The sequence below is a fragment of the Symphalangus syndactylus genome, chromosome 5, assembly GCF_028878055.3.
Source record: "Symphalangus syndactylus isolate Jambi chromosome 5, NHGRI_mSymSyn1-v2.1_pri, whole genome shotgun sequence".
In the NCBI taxonomy this organism is placed as follows: Eukaryota; Metazoa; Chordata; class Mammalia; order Primates; family Hylobatidae; genus Symphalangus; species Symphalangus syndactylus.
In genome coordinates, this window is record NC_072427.2 from 23311799 (window position 1) to 23331042 (window position 19244).

At 38.8% G+C, this 19244-nt stretch overlaps 1 protein-coding gene and 1 pseudogene across 1 annotated transcript; one reads left to right on the top strand and one right to left on the bottom strand.

Annotated features, from left to right (window-relative positions):
• Positions 1–12782: 12782 nt before the first annotated feature.
• On the bottom strand, positions 12783–18653 carry LOC134736547 (stabilizer of axonemal microtubules 1-like). Its single transcript, XM_063638487.1, has 3 exons — positions 18623–18653; positions 18426–18482; positions 12783–12984 (listed from the first exon to the last, which is right to left on the bottom strand). Exons 1-3 carry the CDS (start codon positions 18651–18653, stop codon positions 12800–12802), a joined length of 273 nt encoding a protein of 90 aa, XP_063494557.1. The 3' UTR covers positions 12783–12799.
• LOC129482150 (elongation factor-like GTPase 1) overlaps positions 18587–19244 on the top strand; it is a 97414-nt pseudogene continuing 96756 nt past the window's right edge.

A 19244-nucleotide genomic window follows, 5' to 3' on the forward strand; every position in this document is an offset into this window, starting at 1 on the left:
CCTGCATTTCATGCTTCTATCTGGAATGTTTCCTTCTAACTGAACAATTTCCTTTTAATACTTTTTGTAGTAGGTATCTCAGCTTTTTCTTTTTTGTCTGAAAACATTTTTACTTTGCTTAAATTTTTAAAGGGCATTTTTACTAGATATACAATTCTCAGATTTGCTGGCTTTAAAATTCTAGATCCTTCTGGCACCTTTAGCACTTTTAAAGTGTCATTTCACTGTCATTTAACTTCCATAGCTTCTGTTGAAAAATGACGTATCATTCTGTTTAAAAGTCAGATATAACTTTTTTTTTTTTGTAGATAATGTATAGTTTTTCACTTGCTACTTTTAAGACTTTATCTTTACTTGGTTTTCCGAAGTTTGACAATAGTTGTCTAGGGTGGTTTCCTATGTGTTTATTTTGGAGTTTGCTGAGCTTCTTGAATCTGCGGGCTGATTCTTTCATCAATTTTGGAAAAGTCTTGACCATTATCTCTTCAAATATTTCCTGGTTCTTCATAGGCCTCATAACATTTTACTATATGCTGGATGTTGTGTATAAGAGAATCATAAAAACTAAAATCAATGTTATTTTCAACAGGAGACAATTTGTTCTTTCCTATGGTAAAATACAGGGCAGATCACTTCATTCTTACCAGAATCTGAGCTAGATTAGGGTTCAATGGGGCCTTTAGTTAGACATAGTCTTACTCTAGTTTCAAATGTCTCAAGAACAAGACGTGAGGTGTGTTTGTAGTAAGGCCCTTATTCTAGTGGAACTCTCTGCTAAGCATTTACTCGCAAATAAGACTGTGGGATATTCCTGTGGGATTTTTCTGGCCCAGCCTCTCAGCACACCATACTCCCTTCCCTGCAAACATGCAGTGAATGTCTCACATTGAAAACCAGCCATGTATCTAGGGCTCTTCTAGATTTCAGTTAGTCCTATCAGCCCACATTCAAGTGTTCCACTGCTTTCTCTTTCCCCTACTAGAGTTTCTCTGCTTATGTCAAGCTCAATCCTCAGCATAGGCCTAGACTTGACAGGTGTTCCCAGAGAAGTAAATGGTTGGCCATATCAACTCACTGAGGAAGGGCTCCTATCTCTCTGAAATTTTAATTTTTTGCTTCTACAGCTGTCTGGTGCCCTTAAAGGAAGATTTTTAAAAATCTATACTTATGTCAAGCCCCTCAGCCTGGCAATCAAGGTTCTTCCCAAACTGATCTCAATCTACCTTTATAGAATTACACCCCAATCTCTCATCCCTGAAACCTTCTGGTCCTCACCATGTGTACTGAATAACTTTTATTTTTTGGTTCTATGCTTTTTTACTCATTTCATACCAGTTTTTAGAATATTCTTCCTCTTTCTATATATCAATACTTACTAGTCTCTGATGCATTCCCAGCCTGGCCTGAAGTGATAACTCACCAAGTATAAATTCTTGAAGTACTGTTTGTTCCACTAATTTTCCAGTGAATTATGTCTTCCCCTGATGATATCTCATATTTATTTATAGACTGGCAATTTCATTTTTCATGCTATTGTTTTTTTAAATTCCCAATTATAAAGTTTCTTTTTATATAGTCCATATTTTATTTTTGAATAAAAATTGTATATATTTAAAATTAACATGAGGTTTTATATATACACACACAGTAAAATCAATACTAAAGTGAAAAACATATCCATCTCCTCACAGTAACCTTTGTGTGTGTATGCATGTGTGTGCATGTGTGTGTGTGGTGAGAGCACCTGAAATACACTCTCAGCAGATTTCCAGTATACAGTACAGTATTATTAACTAGAGTCATGATGCTGTACATTAGATCTCTAGATTTATTCATCCTATACAACTTCAACTTTATACCTCTTGCCCAATATTTCCCAATTTCCCCCACTTCCCTGCCCCTGGTAGCCATCGTTCTATCCTGTGCTTCTATGTATTCGACTCTTTTAGATGTATACATTATGTATATTATTACATAATATATAATGGAATATAATGTGTACTATATATATATTCAGACATATATTTACACATCACATTTATTTATTCATTGATCAATGCACATTTAGGTTGTTTCTTATCTAAGTTATTGTGAATAATGCTGCAATAAATAATAGTGCAGCTATTTCTTCAAGATACTGATTTCATTTTCTTTGGGTATACACCAGAGGGGAAGTTGCTGGATCATATGAAAATTCCATTTTTAATTTTTGAGAAAACTTCATATTGCTTTCCATATGGCTATACCAGTTTACATTCCCATCAACAGTGTACAAGGATTCCTTTTTCTCCATATCCTAACACTTGTAATCTTTTATCTTTTCTATAATAGACATCATATCTCATTGTGGTTTTGATTTGCATTTTTCTGGTGATTGGTGACATTGAGTACCTTTTCATATATCTATTGGCCATTTGTATGTCTTCTTTGGAAAAATGTTTACTCAGGTACTTTGGTCAATTTTGCTATTAAGTTGGGTAAGTTCCTTATTTTTTTGAATATTGACCCTTTATGTGATACGTGGTTTGCTCATATTTTCTACCAATTCATAGGTTGCATTTTTTTGTTGTTGTTGATTGTTTGCTTGCTGTACAGACACTTTTTAGTTTGGTGTAATCCATTTGTCTATTTTCATTTTTGTTGCCTGTGTTTTCGGAGCCATATCCAAAAAACCACTGGCAAGGTCAAAGTCAAAGAAATTTCCCATGTTTTCTTCTAGGAATTTTATGGTTTCAGGTCTTGTGTTTAAGTCTTCAATTCACTTTAGATTGGTTTTTGTGTACGGAATAAGAAAAGACTCCAACTTCATTCTTTCACATGTGGATATTCAGTTTTCCCAATACCATTTACTTCATTTATTTTCATTTCAGATTCAAGGATTATATGTGAAGGTTTGTTACTTGGGTATATTATGTGATGCTGAGGTTTAGCCTTCTAATGATTCCATCATCCAATTAGTGAACACAGTACCCAACAGGTAGTTGTTCAGCCTTTGTGCCCTCCTCTCCCTTTCTCCTTTTGGAATCTCCAGTGTTTATTGTTTCCATCTCTGTGTCCATGTACACCTAAAGTTTAGCTCCCACTTACAACTGTGAACATGCAGTATTTGGTTTTCTGTTTCTGTGTTAAGTTACTTAGAATAATGACCTCCAGTTGTATCCTTGTTCTTGCAAATAATATGATTTCATTTTTTTTTTGGCTGCATGGTATTCCATGGTATATACATACTGCATTTCCTTTATCTGATCTACCATTAATGGGTACCTGGGTTGATTCCATGTCTTTGCTATTGTGAAAAGTGCTACAATGAATGTACAAGTGCAGATAGAATGATTTATTTTCCTTTGGGTATATACTCAGTAGTGGGATTGCTTGGCTGAATGCCATTCTAACTGGTTTGAGATGGTATCTCACTGTGGTTTTCATCTGATCATTAGTGATGTCGAGAATTTTTTCATGTGTTTGTTGGCCACTTGAATGTTTTCTTTTGAGAAGTGTCTTTTCATGTCCTTTGCCCACCTTTTAATGTTATTTTTTCTTGTTGATTTATTTAACTTCCTTATAGATTCTGGATATTAATCCTTTGTTGGATGCATAGCTTGTGATATTTTCTCCTATTATGTAGTGTGTTTGTTACTCTGTTGATAGTTTCTTTTCCTGTGCAGAAGCTCTTTAATTAAATCCCATTTTGTCCATTTTTATTGCATTTGCTTATGAGCATTTAAGATATAAATTTTTTGCCTAAGGCAATGTCTAGAAGAGTATTTCCTAGGTTTTCTTTTAGGATTTTTATAGTTTGAGGTCTTACATTTAAGCTTTTAATCCATCTTGAGTTAATTTTTGTATATAGTGAGAAGTAGGCATCCAGTTTCATCCTTTTGCATATAGTTGGCCAGTTTTTCCAGCATCATTTATGGAATAGGGAGTCCTTTCCCCATTGTTAATTTTTGCCAGTTTTGTTGACAATTAGTTGGTTGTAGGTATCTGGATTAATTTCAGGGGTCTCCATTCTGTTCCGTTGGTCTATGTGTCTATTTTTGTACCAATACCATGCTGTTTTGGTTACTGCAGTTTTGTAGTATAGTTTGAAGTTGGGAGATGTAATGCCCCTGGCTTTACTCTTTTTGTTTAGGATTGCCTTGGCTATTCAGGCTCTTTTTGGGTTCTATATAAATTTTAGAATCGTTTTTCTCTAATTCTGTAAAAAAGTGATATTGCTAATTTGGTAGATTGCTTTGGGTAGCAGACATTTTAGTGATATTGACTCTTCCTATCCATGATCATGGAATGCTTTTCCATTTGTGTAGTCTATGATTTCTTTCTCCTTGTAGAGATCTTTCACCTCCTTGGTTAGATGTATGCCCAGGTACTGTGAGTGTGTGTGGCTACTGTAAGTGGGATTATGTTCTTGATTTGGTTCTCAGCTTGAATATTATTGGTGTATAGAAATGCTACTGATTTTTGTACATTGATTTTGTATCCTGAGACTTTGCTGAAGTCGTTTATTAGGTCTAGGAGTCTTTTGGCAGGATCTTTAGGGTTTCTTAGGTATAAACTATACTGTCAGCCAAGAGAGATAATTTGACTTCCTCTTTTTCTATTTGGATGCCTTTTCCTTCTCTTGCCTGATTGATTCAGCTAGCACTTCCAATACTATGTTGAATATGAGTGATAAGAGTGGGCATCCTTTTCTTGTTCCAGTTCTCAAAGGGAATGCGTCCAGATTTTTATCCATTCAGTACGATGTTGGCTGTGGGTTTCTCATACATGGCTCTTATTATTTTGAGGTATGTTCCTTCAGTGCCTAGTTTGTTGAGAGTTTTTATCATGAAGGGATGTTGAATTTTATCAAATTCTTTTTCTGCAGCTACTGAGATGATCATATGATTTTTGTTTTTAATTCTATTTATGTGGTGAATCACATTTATTGATTTGCATATGTTGGACCATCCGTGCATCCCAAGAATAAAACCCACTTGACTGTGGTGAATTAACTTTTTGATGTGCTGCTGGATTTGGTGTGCTAGTATTTTTTGAGGATTTTTTCATCTGTGTTCAGGGAAAATGTAGTTTTCTTTTTTGTGTTTTTGTCAGATTTTGGTATCAGAACCATACTAGTTTCATAGAATGAGTCAGAGAGGAGTCCCTCTTCCTCAATTTTTTGGAATACTTTCACTAGGATTGGTACCAGCTGTTCTTTGTATGTCTGGTAGAATTGAGCTGTGAATGCATTTGGTCCAGGGCTGGTTTTTTTTTTTTTTTTTTTTTGCTTGGTAGGTTTCTTACTACTGATTCAATTTCCTTACTCGTTATTCATCTGTTCAGGATTTCTGTTTCTTCCTGATTCCATCTTGGGAATTTGTGTTTCCAGGAATTTATCCATTTCCTCTAGACTTTCTAGTTTGTGTACATAGAGATGTTCATAATATTCTCTGAGGATCTTTTGTATTTCTGTGGGATCAGTTGTGATGTCACTTTTGATTGTGCTTATTTGGATGTCTTTTTTTTGTTAATCTAGCTAGTGGTCTGTAATCTTGTTTATCTTTTCAAAAAGTGAACTTTTTGCTTCGTTGATCTTTTGTATGGTTTTGGGGGTCTCAATTTCATTCAGTTTTGCTCTGATTTTAATTATTTCATCTGCTAGCTTTGGGTTTAGTTTGTTCTTATTTTGCTAGTACTTTTGGTTGCAAGGTTAGGTTGTTAATTTGAGATATTTCTATCTTCTTAATGTAGGCATTTAGCACTATAACTTTCCTCTTAACCTTGCTTTTCCACATCCCAGTAGTTTTGGTATGTTGCGTCTCTATTTTTATTTATTTCAAATACTTTTTTTTTGAGATGGAGTCTTGCACTGTTGCCCAGGCTAGAGTGCAGTGGCACAATCTCGGCTCACTGCAACCTCTGCCTCCTGGGCTCAAGCGATTCTCCTGCCTCAGCCTCCCAAGTAGCTGGGATTACAGGTGCCTGCCACCATGCCCAACTACTTTTTTGTATTTTTAGTAGAGACAGGGTTTTATCATGTTGGCTAGGCTGGTTCCAAACTCCTGATCTCATGATTCGCCCACCTCAGCCTCCCAAAGTGTTGGGATTACGGCATGAGCCACCATGCCTGGCCTCAAATACTTTTTAAATTTCTGCCTTAATTTCATTGTTTACCCAAAAGTCAGTCAGGAGCAAGTTGTTTAGTTTCCATGTATTTGTGTGGTTTTGCCATTTCTTCTTGGTACTGATTTCTATTTCTATTCTACTGTGGTCTGAGAAGATACTTTGTATTATTTCAATGTTTTTGAATTTATTGAGACTTGCTTTATGACTGAGAATGTGGTCAAACTTAGGGTATGTTCCATGCCCAGATGAGAAGAATGTATATTCCGGGGTTGTTAGGTGGAGTATTCTGTAGATGTCTATTAGGTCCAATTAGTCAAGTGTTGAATTTAAGTCCAGAATTTCTTTTTTTTTTTTTTTTTTTTTTGAGACAGAGTCTCGCTCTTTCGTCCAGGCGGGACTGCAGTGGCGCTTTCCTGGCTCACTGCAAGCTCCACCTCCTGGGTTCACACCATTCTCCTGCCTCAGCCTCCCGAGTAGCTGGGACTACAGTCGCCTGCCACCGCACCCGGCTAATTTTTTTTGTATTTTTAGTAGAGACGGGGTTTCACCGTGTTAGCCAAGATGGTCTCGATCTCCTGAGCTCGTGATCCGCCCGCCTCGGCCTCCCAAAGTGCTGGGATTACAGGCGTGAGCCACCGCGCCCAGCCAAGTCCAGAATTTCTTAGTTTTCTGTTTTGATGATCTGTCTAATGCTGTCAGTGGGGTGTTGAAGTCTCCCACTGTTTTAGTGTGACTGTCAAAGTCTTTTCTTAGGTCTAGAAACATTTGTTTTATAAATCTGAGTGCATTTATAATACATTTAGGATAGTTAGGTGTTCTCATTGAACTGCACTCTTTATTATTATGTAATTAATGCCCTTCTTTGCCCCTTTTTACTGTTGTTGGTTTAAAGTCAATTTTATCTGATACAAAAATAACAACTCCTGCTTTTTTTGTTGTCTATTTGTGTGGTAGATCTTTATCCATCTTCTACTTTGAGCCTATGTGTGTTGCTGCATGTGAGATGGGTCTCTCAAAGGCAGCAGAAGGATGGGTGGTTTTTTTTTTTAATCCAATTTGCCACTCTGGGTCTTTTAAGAAGAGCATTTAGGCCGTTTACATTCAAGGTTAATATTGATACGTGGGGGCTGGGTATGGTGGCTCACGTCTGTAATCTCAGCACTTTGGGAGACCGAGGCGGGTGGATCACCTGAAGTTAGGAGTTCAAGACCAGCCTGACCAATATGGTCTCTACTAAAAATACGAAAATTAGCTGGGCATGGTGGTGGGTGCCTGTAGTCCCAGCTACTTGGGAGGCTGAGACAGGAGAATTGCTTGAACCTGGGAGGCAGAGGTTGCAGTGAGCTGAGATCGTGCCACTGCACTCTAGCTTGGGTGACAGAGCGAGACTCCATCTCAAATATATATATATATATATATATATATATATGTAGATATAGAGATAGATAGATAGATAGATAGATATGTGGGGTTTTGTTCCTGTCATACATAGTTCCTTTGTAGTCTCGATTGTGTAGTTGCTTTATGGGGTCTGTGGCCTGTGTGTGTGCAAGCCAACACTATTGAAAAGACTATTGTTCCTCCATTGTGTATTCTTGGCACCCTTGTCAAAAATTAGCTGGCTGTAATATGCTTGGGTTTATTCTGGGTTTTCTATTCTGTTTCATTGATCTATATGTCTATTTTTATGCTAGTACTACGTATTATTTTGGTTGCTATAGCTTTGTAATATAATTTGAAATCACAAAGTGTGATGCTGGAAACTGCTTGGTACATAGTAAGATCAATATGGTAGCCACTACTATTACTACCCCAAGACTTCACGGATTGCTTTTTTTCTTCTGGACTCTATTGGCATTTGACTCATTTTGTGATTAAACTATCTTGTGTTAATCAGTATTTGCTGCGTATGTCTGTAAGTTTCCCAAAGAAACCCAAAACCCTCACTGAATTCTATTCACAACATAACTTCTTAGACTAATTAACTGTTTTCTCACCCACTCCAATCCATTTCAGTCTGGTTTCCAGCACTGCCACTTCCCTAATACAGCTCCAAGTTTCACAATGTCTTCCGTGTAATTAAATTCATCGAACATTTTTAGTCCTCATCTTACTTGACCTCTCCAACAGTAATTGACATTACTGTCAACACTGTCTGTTTCTAGGAAACTTTCTCTTCCTGACTTCCTGATTATTTCTTTCCAGTCTCCTATGCAGCTTCATCTACCTCTACTCAGTCATTAAATACATGTTAGTGTTTCTCAAGACTTGGACCTACCTACACATTCTTCTTCTCATCCACTGTTCACTCCTGAGGATAACTCTCCTACTCCCACAGCTTAGATCACTACCTAGATTGAAATAACCCTCAAATTTACATCTCAGCTTAGACCTCTTCTCTGAGCTCCATACCACTATCTACGATGGTCTCTTGGTTATTCAATGGCAACTCAAAACTTAATATGTCCCAAATCAACTCGCTATTTCCCCTCAATAAATGTGGTCCTTTTTGCTTTTTCTCTATTTAAGTCAACACTATCACCATCGTTTCAGACGCATAGTCAGAAATCTAGGACTCACCCTTTATACCTCAATTCTCTCCCCTATCTAGTCCATCATCAACTACTGTCAATTTTGCCTCATGAATATCTCTCAAATCTAACCACTTTTCTCCACATCTGCCACTACCATAATATGCAAAGTTTTTGCAATAGCTTATTTGAATCACTTTAATAACTTTCAAAACTCATTTACCCACATCCACTCTAGTTCTCCCTCCAATCTTTTCTCCACATGGCACCTGAAGTAATTCTTTCCCATGTAAATCTGATCAGGTCATTCTTGCCCTCCTTTCCCTAGCCTCTTCCTTACCTCCCTTCCTCCCCCACTCCACCCTCCACCAAAAAAACAAAACAGAAAAAGAAACCTTCATGGCTTATTACTGTAAGGACATAGACAATATGGAACATGGCTTAAAGGCTCTGCCTGGCCACCTTCACTAGCCTCAACTCTCACTGTGCTTCCTCTTGCTTTCTCTGCTCCAGCTGGCTTTCTTTGATAATTTTCTCCTTTCCATGCTCCTTCCTGCTACAAGCTACTCTCTCTCTCTCTCTGCTTGGAATGCATTTCCTTCCCCCTCTTAATCCAGTTAATTTAACATCCTTCAGGTTTTGACTCATTTTTCTCATTCACCTGATAAAGTCAAACTCTTGTTCTGGCTGTCAAGGTACCTGTGCCTGTCCTTCGTAGATTTTATCACTGTTGCAATTTTAGACTTATTTTGAGTAATGTTTTTGATTGCCATTTCTAATAGATTGTAATATCTGTCAGCACAGAGATCATGACTGCTTTTGGTCACCACTGTATCCCAGGTGTCTAGTACAGTGCTTGATGCTTAATAAATGCTTATTAACTTTTTATTTAATGGATGAAGAGTAGTAGAAATCACATACCTCTGCTTGTCAAGACATGTGAGTTGTTCTTTGCTCTTTCCAAATACAAGCTAGAGGGGGATAGGCTAAAATGCAGTCAGGAAGTGGGGGAATCAGGAAGGGAAAAGCAAAGCAAAAGCTTAGAACTCTCAGTTTCGCTGGTTAGGCAAGTGTTAGAAAGTATACCTCCAAACCCAAAGCCACTTTCTATGGAGGAGTTGTAGAGGGTGAATGCAGTTTTATTCATCTGATATATCCTGAAACATTGGATGTGTCTAGAATCCTACTCCTTGAGGGCAGGCTTCCTGCCAACTCTGGCAGTCATCTAAGCGAGCTACAACTGTACTGCTATAAAGGATCCAAAATCTTGTACAAGTTCAGACACCTCTTTACATAGTCACTTCCTGTACTACAAAGGTTCAGAAAGCTTCTTTGTTTGTAAGGATAAATCCACTTTCTACTGCCCAGTCAACACAGTCAACATGAGGGAGTCAAGCAAGAGTTTCAAGCTCCTAGATTATGACTTAGAAATACTGCTAGTTTCCCAGTGAAAATACAAAGAAAAGATCCAATGTCTTACTAAGTGAAGAGAAGACAATTTAAGAAATGAATATTTTAGTTTTATTGGCATTTTGGACCTTTGGGACATTGCTTTCCTTTTTTTTTTTTTTTTTTTTTTTAACTATTAAGGTTTACTTGAATCAGTCAGTAGGGGCAATCCAGAATTGAAAAGCAACTGCCTTTTAAAAGAAAGATATGGCAGGTTAAATTTTCTCAATTTCTACATTTAGAACTGGTTAAAAGCAAAATCTTTGTTCAATAAATACAAATATTGTAAAATTTATTTCAAATCTCTAATATGAACCATTAAGGCATCAAGAAAGAAATATTAATAAAGTGAAAAAGAACCATTCCCATTTAACCAATCTCAACCAGTTATTCAATTTCTTCATCTCATTTATCATAATCCATAATTATCTATTTATCTGATATTTTTATTTCTGGACTTTCCCACAAGACTATAAACAACAGTAAAGCAAAGACCTTCTCTGTTTTATGTTCCATGTCATCCTCATTGAGCAGCCCAGTTCCTGACCTACTGCACTGAATCAGTGGCAACAGAATCACCAGCAATGCTGGTTAAAAATGCAGTTTCCTGAGACCCACTCCTCTACTGGCTCTTGTAGATGGAGCTCTGGAGTCTGCAGTTTTAACACTTCTAGATTGCACTACTGCATACCAAAATCTGAGGACTAAGTAAAATCTTCCATCTGTTGAAGAGCAAGTACACCTACACAAGTAACTAGAGTCACCAAAATATTATTACTGCAAGGAATGCCTGAAATGTTAAAAATATAAATATTAGACTAAAAATTGGAAAGTCTCCACCTTTGCTATATAAGAATGAGCTGTATCTGAAATGAAATGAAAATGGCTAACACCAAAATCTAAAGTTATTACAGAGCATTTTTAAAACTCTAAATTATAGAAATATGATGTCTGAGTTCCTTGAAAGTAGGAACTTCAACTTGTGAAAGGAAAATAAATCTTAGGGCCCCAAAATCACTAAGCTAAGGGGAAAAGTCAAGCTGGGAAATGCTTAGGGCAAACCTGTCTCCCATTCTATTCAAAGTCACCCCTCTGCTCACTGAGATAAATGCATATCTGATTGCTTCCTTTGGAGAGGCTCATCAGAAACTCAAAAGAATACAACCATTTGTCTCTTATCTACTTATGACCTGCAAGCTCCCTCCCAGCTTCGAGTTGTCCCGCCTCTCCGGAACAAACCAATATTCATCGTACATATATGTTGACTGATGTGTGTCTCCCTAAAACGTATAAAACCAAACTGTGCTCTGACCACCTTGGGCACATATTATTGGGACCTCCTGAGGCTGCGTTACCGGCACACACCCTCAACCTTGGCAAAATAAACTTTCTAAATTAACTGATACCTCAGATATTTGGGGTTCACAAACTTATTGACATTTTTATACTTAATACCAAGATTGTACCTTGAATATAGTACATAAACAGTTTAAATAAAATAATGAGTAAATATAATACTTAATCCATCTAACTGACAATATACAGAGAGATCAAAAAAGGTCAGTCCAAGTGAAAAGTATAGACTTAAGAAGATTTTTGTTCATCACTCACTGAACAAATATTGGGTACCTACTATGTGCTAGTAGGCATTGTATTCATTTTCTAAAAATAGAATGCTAAGATAACAATAGACTTAGTTTCTGCTTTCATGAAACACTGAAACTAATCTAATGATAAATAACAGGAAAGTGCTTTGGGAGCTTACATAGAAGAATTTTACCTAATCTGAAAAGTATCAGAGAAGCCTTTTTCAAGTGATAATTTAGTTGAGATCTGCAGATTGAACATTAGCTAGGAGAGGGAAGGAAAATCGCAGGTAGGGAAAATAGTATCTTGGAAGACTCTGAGACAAGGAAACCTGGCACTTTTCAATGAAATGAAAAATGGCCCATGGGATGGAGCATAAAACAGTGAAAAGGACACTACAGTGAAAATGAATTAGAGAAGTAAGTAGTGAGCAAACCATGCCTCTACATGGTTTTGGTAAGGATTCTGGTTTGTGTTAAACACAATGGGAAAGTTTAAGAGTATTTTAAGCAGAAAAGTGATAGGATTTGGTTTGCATTTGGGCAGGCTGAAGTATTAAAAACAGATCAAACTGCAAAAACTAGAGTAGATTCAGATATTATACTTAGAAAGCAACTGCATTCCTCTAGGTCAAGCTTGTCCAGCCTGCAGCATATGGGCTGCATGCGGCCCAGGATGGCTTTGAATGAGGCCCAACACAAATTCGTAAACTTTCTTAAAACATTATGAGATTTTTTTTGTGTGATTTTTTTTTCTCATCAGCTATGGTTGGTGTTATTGTATTTTATATGTAGCCCAAGACAATTCTTTCAATGTGGCCCAGGGAAGCCAAAAGATTGGACACCCTGCTCTAGGTGGTGGTGACAGTGGAAAGTAGGTAAATATGAGATATTTTAGGAAGTTAAAAAAACAATAGAACTTTTTATATCCCTTTTTTCTTCTCACACTTTGTCAACCTAACTTCCCATTTTTCTGTTTTTTTTCAAGTTGTGACTTAACTAGTCTCTTGCTTATTAGATTGGTTCAACTTAAATCAAGAAAATAGTAATTTAAATAGCTAGAAAACTTTATTGACACTGGAATAGTTGGGAGAAAAATAAGTAAAGCAAACAGTTACTAAATATTTACTTAAATGTAGTTATTCCTTCCATTTTCCCACGGCATGCTCGAATTTCTTGCTTGGGTTTAAGACTCTGAGGTGGAAGAACATTGTCATACATAGGATATTTTTCCAAATATTCAGTTGTAGGGCAAAACACCCCAGAATTTTCATAAATCCTCGTGGTTCCACGTGGACAATGATGTCGCCTGTGCAAAAAATAAACTGAAAGATTAACCTTAAATAACATTTTGTGTTGTAATTGCATTTTAATCAGAGCCCTCCAATAAACTCACAATTTCTAAATTCTAGAGCTTTACTGAAAAAAAAAACTGTTTCCTCTGTAATGGTGTTTATAAAAACAATCAATAAATAATGGTCTATCCCTATGCGGTAGAAGCACAACTATTAAGTGTCTCATAACAATTTAGTGTCTTGTTACACCATAGAAGCTGAAAAGCTAATAGGGAATTTCCCATGCTCTGCAGAAAGGTTCCACATACAATTTAGGTTTCACCTACTATATGTATTCACATGATACTTTGATTCAGAACAGAGCTACATAAGGAGAGTCAAGGCACAACACTTATTTTGCTTGCATGGAATGTAATAGAGGCAATAAGAGATTGGAGCTAGAAGTTGTTAGGTGGCATCTTGATTTGCAAGCTGGTTTCCTAACTTGGCAGCTTCTTGACCTTGGAAGAGATGAGTGATTCTGGAGTCTACAGCTCTGTTGCAATTTTCTGATTGTGGCAGAGGCAGTGGCTCCCTTGTCAGTCCTGTTCTGTGGTAAAATGTTTGGAAGTTTTTCCTGGAAGCTTATTTTGAAAATGATTTCCTAAGTTCTTCCAAGTGAACTATATATATACTCCTTAATAAATTCCTTTTTGCCTAAACTAACCAGAAGAGATTATGTTATCCATAATTAATATAGCATATAAGCTAATAGTATACAGTAGAGTTATTTAAAAGAATGAGGGTGGCCTTTATGCATGGCCATTGGAAGATGGTGAGATTGTAAACAGTAAAAAACTGGATTGTAGACTAGTATGCTCAGGGTTTTCCATTCCAAGATGGTCGAATAGGAACAGCTCCGGTCTGCAGCTCGCAGCGTGATCCACACAGAAGATGGTGATTTCTGCATTTCCAACTGAGCCTCCACTGGTGATACCCAGGCAAACAGGGTCTGGAGTGGATCTCCAGCAAACTCCAACAGACCTGCAGCTGAGGGACCTGACTCTTAGAAGGAAAACTAACAAACAGAAAGGAATAGCATGAACATCAACAAAAAGGACATCCACACCAAAATCCCACCTGTAGGTCACCAGCATCAAAGACCAAAGGTAGATAAAACCACAAAGATGGGGAGAAACCAGAGCAGAAAAGCTGAAAATTCTAAAAACCAGAGCACCTCTTCTCCTCCAAAGGATCGCAGCTCCTCACTAGTAATGGAACAAAGCTGGATGGATAATGACTTTGATGAGCTGACAGAAGTAGGCTTCAGAAGGTCAGTAATAACAAACTTCTCCGAGCTAAAGGAGGATGTTTGAACCCATTGCAAGGAAGCTAAAAACCTAGAAAGAAATTAGACAAATGGCTAACTAGAATAAACAGTGTAGAGAAGACCTTAAATGACCTGATGGAGCTGAAAACCATGGCACGGGAACTACGTGATGCATGCACAAGCTTCAGTAGCCAATTCGATCAAGTGGAAGAAAAGGTATCAGTGATTGACGATCAAATTAATAAAGCGAGCGGAGAAGTTCAGAGAAAAAAGAGTAAAAAGAAACAAACAAAGCCTCTAAGAAATATGGGACTATGTGAAAAGACCAAATCTACGTTTGATTGGTGTACCTAAAAGTGACCAGGAGAATGGAACCAAGTTGGAAAACACTCTTCAGGATGTTATCCAGGATATTATCCCCAACCTAGCAAGGCAGGCCAACATTCGAATTCAGGAAATACAGAGAACACCACAAAGATACTCCTTGAGAAGAGCAACCCCAAGACACATAATTCTCAGATTCACCAAGGTTGAAACGAAGGAAAAAATGTTACGGGCAGCCAGAGAGAAAGGTCGGGTTACCCACAAAGGAAAGTCCATCAGACTAACAGCAGATCTCTCAGTAGAAACTCTATAAGCCAGAAGAGAGTGGGGGACAATATTCAACATTCTTAAAGAAAAGAATTTTCAACCCAGAATTTCATATCCAGCCAAACTAAGCTTCATAAGTGAAGGGGAAATAAAATCCTTTACAGACAAGCAAATATTGAGAGATTTTTGTCACCACCAGGCCTGCCTTACAAGAGCTCCTGAAGGAAGCACTAAACATGGAAAGGAACAACTGGTACCAGCCACTGCAAAAACATGCCGAATTGTAAAGACCATTGATGCTAGGAAGAAACTGCATCAACTAACGGGCAGAATAACCAGCTAACATCATAATGACAGGATCAGATTCACATATAACAATATTAACTTTAAATGTAAATGGGCTAAATGCCCCAATTAAAAGATGCAGACTGGGAAATTGGATAGAGTCAAGACCCATCAGTGTGCTATATTCAGGAGACCCATCTCACGTACAGAGACACACATAGGCTCAAAATAAAGGTATGGAGGAAGATCAAATAAGCAAATGGAAAGCAAAAAAAAAGCAGGGGTTGCAATCCTAGTCTCTGATAAAACAGATTTTAAACCAACAAAGATCAAAAGAGACAAAGACAGCCATTACATAATGGTAAAGGAATCAATTCAACAAGAAGAGGTAACTATCCTAAATATATATGCACCCAATACAGGAGCACCCACATTCATAAAGCAAGTCCTTAGAGACCTACAAAGAGACTTAAAGACTCCCATACAATAATATTCAGAGACTTTAACACCCCACTGTCAACATTTTAGACAGATCAACAGGACAGAGGGTTAACAAGGATATCCAGGACTTGAACTCAGCTCTGCACCAAGCGGACCTACTAGACATCTTCAGAACTCTCCAGCCAAGATCAACAGAATATACATTCTTCTCAGCACCGCATCACACTTATTCCAAAATTGACCACATAGTTGGAAGTAAAGCACTCCTCAGCAAATGTGAAAAACAGAAATCACAACAAACTGTCTCTCAGACCACAGGGCAATCAAACTAGAACTCAGGATTAAGAAACTCACTCAAAACCACACAACTACATTGAAACTGAACAACCTGCTCCTGAATGACTACTAGGTAAATAATGAAATTAAAGCAGAAATAAAGATGTTCTTTGAAACTAATGAGAACAAAGACACAATGTACCAGAATCTCTGGGACACATTTAAAGCAGTGTGTAGAGGGAAATTTATAGCACTAAATGCCCACAAGAGAAAGCAGGAAAGACCTAAAATCGACACCGTAACATCACGATTAAAAGAACTAGAGAAGCAAGAGCAAACAAATTCAAAAGCTAGCAGAAGGCAAGAAATAACTAAGATCAGAGCAGAACTAAAGGAGATAGAGACACAAAAAACCCTTCAAAAAATCAATGAATCCAGGAGCTGGTTTTTTGAAAAGATCAACAAAATTGATAGACCGCTAGCAAGACTAATAAAGAAGAAAAGAGAGAAAAATCAAATAGACGCAATAAAAAATGATAAAGGGGATATCACCACAGATCTCACAGAAATACAAACTACAATCAGTGAATACTATAAACACCTCTATGCAAATGAACTAGAAAATCTAGAAGAAATGGATAAATTCCTGGACACATACGCCCTCCCAAGACTAAACCAGGATGAAGTTGAATCTCTGAATAGACCAATAACAGGCTCTGAAATTGAGGCAATAATTAATAGCTTACCAACCAAAAAAAGTCCAGGACCAGATGGATTCACAGCCGAATTCTACCAGAGGTACAACGAGGAGCTGGTCCAATTCCTTCTGAAACTATTCCAATCAATAGAAAAACAGGGAATCCTCCCTAACTCATTTTATGAAGCCAGCATCATCCTGATACCAAAGCCTGGCAGAGACACAACAAAAAAAGAAAATTTTAGACCAATATCCCTGATGAACATCGACGCGAAAATCCTCAATAAAATACAGGCAAACCGAATCCAGCAGCACATCAAAAAGCTTATCCACCATGATGAAGTTGGCTTCATCCCTGGGATGCAAGACTGGTTCAATATGCTCAGAATATTCTCCTTTTTTGTTAAGAAAAAAAATCAATGCAGGCTGGGTGCAGTGGCTCATGCCTGTAATCCCAGCACTTTGGGAGGCCAAAGCAGGCGGATCATGAGGTCAGGAGACAGAGACCAACATGGTGAAAGCCCGTCTTTACTAAAAATACAAAAATTAGTTGGGTGTGGTGGTGCGTGCCTGTAATCCCAGTTACTCGAGAGGCTGACGCAGGATAATTGCTTGAACCCAGGAGGCGGAGATTGCAGTAAGCTGAGATTGTGCCACTACACTCCAGCCTGGCGACAGAGTGAGACTGTGTCTCAAAAAAAAAAAAAAAAAAAGAAAAGAAAAAAATCATTGCATACGTAAAACAAGTCTTAAAGAACATTTGTTATCTGTGGAAGACAGAATTATGAAGGCGTTTTACAATATCATAGATATTTTTGCTCAGATTTTTATAACACCTCATGTGTATTTATTTATTGCATTATCAGAAAATAAAGATAAAACCCTTAAAAAACAAAAAAAACACAACCAAAAACAAACAAACAAAAAGTAAAATCACATCATTCTAAAGGTAGCTCTCAACATAATGAAGACTGAATTTCCTAACAGTTGAATGGGAAAGGAACTTACGTTGAGTATGAATTAGAAAAAAAGTAAAAATTTTCTCCTGCACCGGTCTGCAGATTCATACACCCAAAGTTAATTTGTTGATATTTTAATCCACATCTAATTACGAACTGTGTTTATTATGAGGCTATCAAAAAAAGTCCTTTCCATCAACATGCAGGTATTTTCTTTGAAGAGGATTACAAATACAAAGGGATTGACACGTTCATATTTATTTAGCAAATAATGATCTAATCCCTGGATCAACTGAAGCTAAGGAAGGAGAAGACTGTGTTTATAGGTGATGAAAGGTTGTTAGGCAGGACTCACAGTTGGATTCTAGATTTCAGGGTGGGGACTACTGTACTGCCTTTCAGTCAGGAGGATTCCAAAGAACTGCTGCCTGGACGGGAATGGGAATATGGTCTGGCTGGGAGGATAGAAAGGTGCAGATGAAAGAAAATGTGGTATGGGTTGCAGACTCAGGGCCTTGAGCGCTGTTCTTTCTCATCTTTGTGGTGGAGGATGATGGGGTGGAAATGCACTCTCCCAGTCGGATCACATCCCACTACTCACCAGTCTTATATCCCGTCGCGGCTTCACATATATTATTTACCTGGCCCAGGTGGCATTTTACTTTGGATCCTTGATTGGGAGTCTCAGGGGCTACGAACAAACGTTTTACCCCTGGGTAGCCGGCGGGTGCAGAGCGAGTATTCGTGGGGCGGGATAAGTGCGGAAGTCGCTGCGCCCTCGTCCCTTCATCTGCGGGGTACGGCCGCCCTCAGGGTTCCCGAGGAGCCGGCTCCATGTACCTAGGCCCTAGGTCGGCTCCCAAGCCCCGGCCCGCCGCTACACCAGCGGTTTCTTAGCCGCAAGTACTAATCTGACACAGACACCAGCTCCTCGTGCTCTTGGCTCCGAGGGTTTCTTTCACCGCGCCTCAGCACGTGCAGCTTCTCCACTCTTACAGCGCCCGCCGTAGTCAAGGCAACAGAGGGATGCCCGGTGACTGACGCGCCGCCGGCTTCCGGCGGCGTAAGAGAAGCGTCAGCGCGGGCGTTCAGGACCCGCAGAGTTCTCTGCGTTTCCGAAGCTCATGGTGTGGCCAGGACCCGGGAGGAGCAGGGCTGGTGGGGCTGCTGCAGCCGGTGAGTGCGGGCTCGCGCTGGGGGCTGGCATCCTCCTCGGCCAGCCTCTGGGCGGTGCTGGAGGACCTGGCTCGCTGACGCTGTGAGGCGGGAACCCGGGCTGGGGCCGAGCGCGGGCTGGGAGCGGCGGTCCCCGGATTGTCGCTTCCAGTCTGGGGCCGAGGCGGTCGCCTGTCTGTGTAGACCCGGGATCCTCAAGTAGAACGAATCCGGGACCCTGCAGAAATGAAGGGCATGTAGTATAGAGGTTTTTCCTTTTTATTTAGAAAGGAATGAAAGACCGGCAGTGCACCTGCTTGGATAATAAGCACGTGACCCAAAACTTTGTTCGGGCTCCATGGGCAGGAATAAAGCTGGGTATTTGACCTCGCGCGAGGACGAGCGAGAATGTCAGAATGAGGGACTTGGGGGAAGACTGAAGAGAGAAAGGGAGCATCTTCTTCAGCATTTTCTCTCCCTCCTGGATGCAACCCTTCCTGTACGTGGTCATTGGCCTGGAGAAGTGTATCCGAGGACTCCTCCACCGGCAGGGTTACTGGTG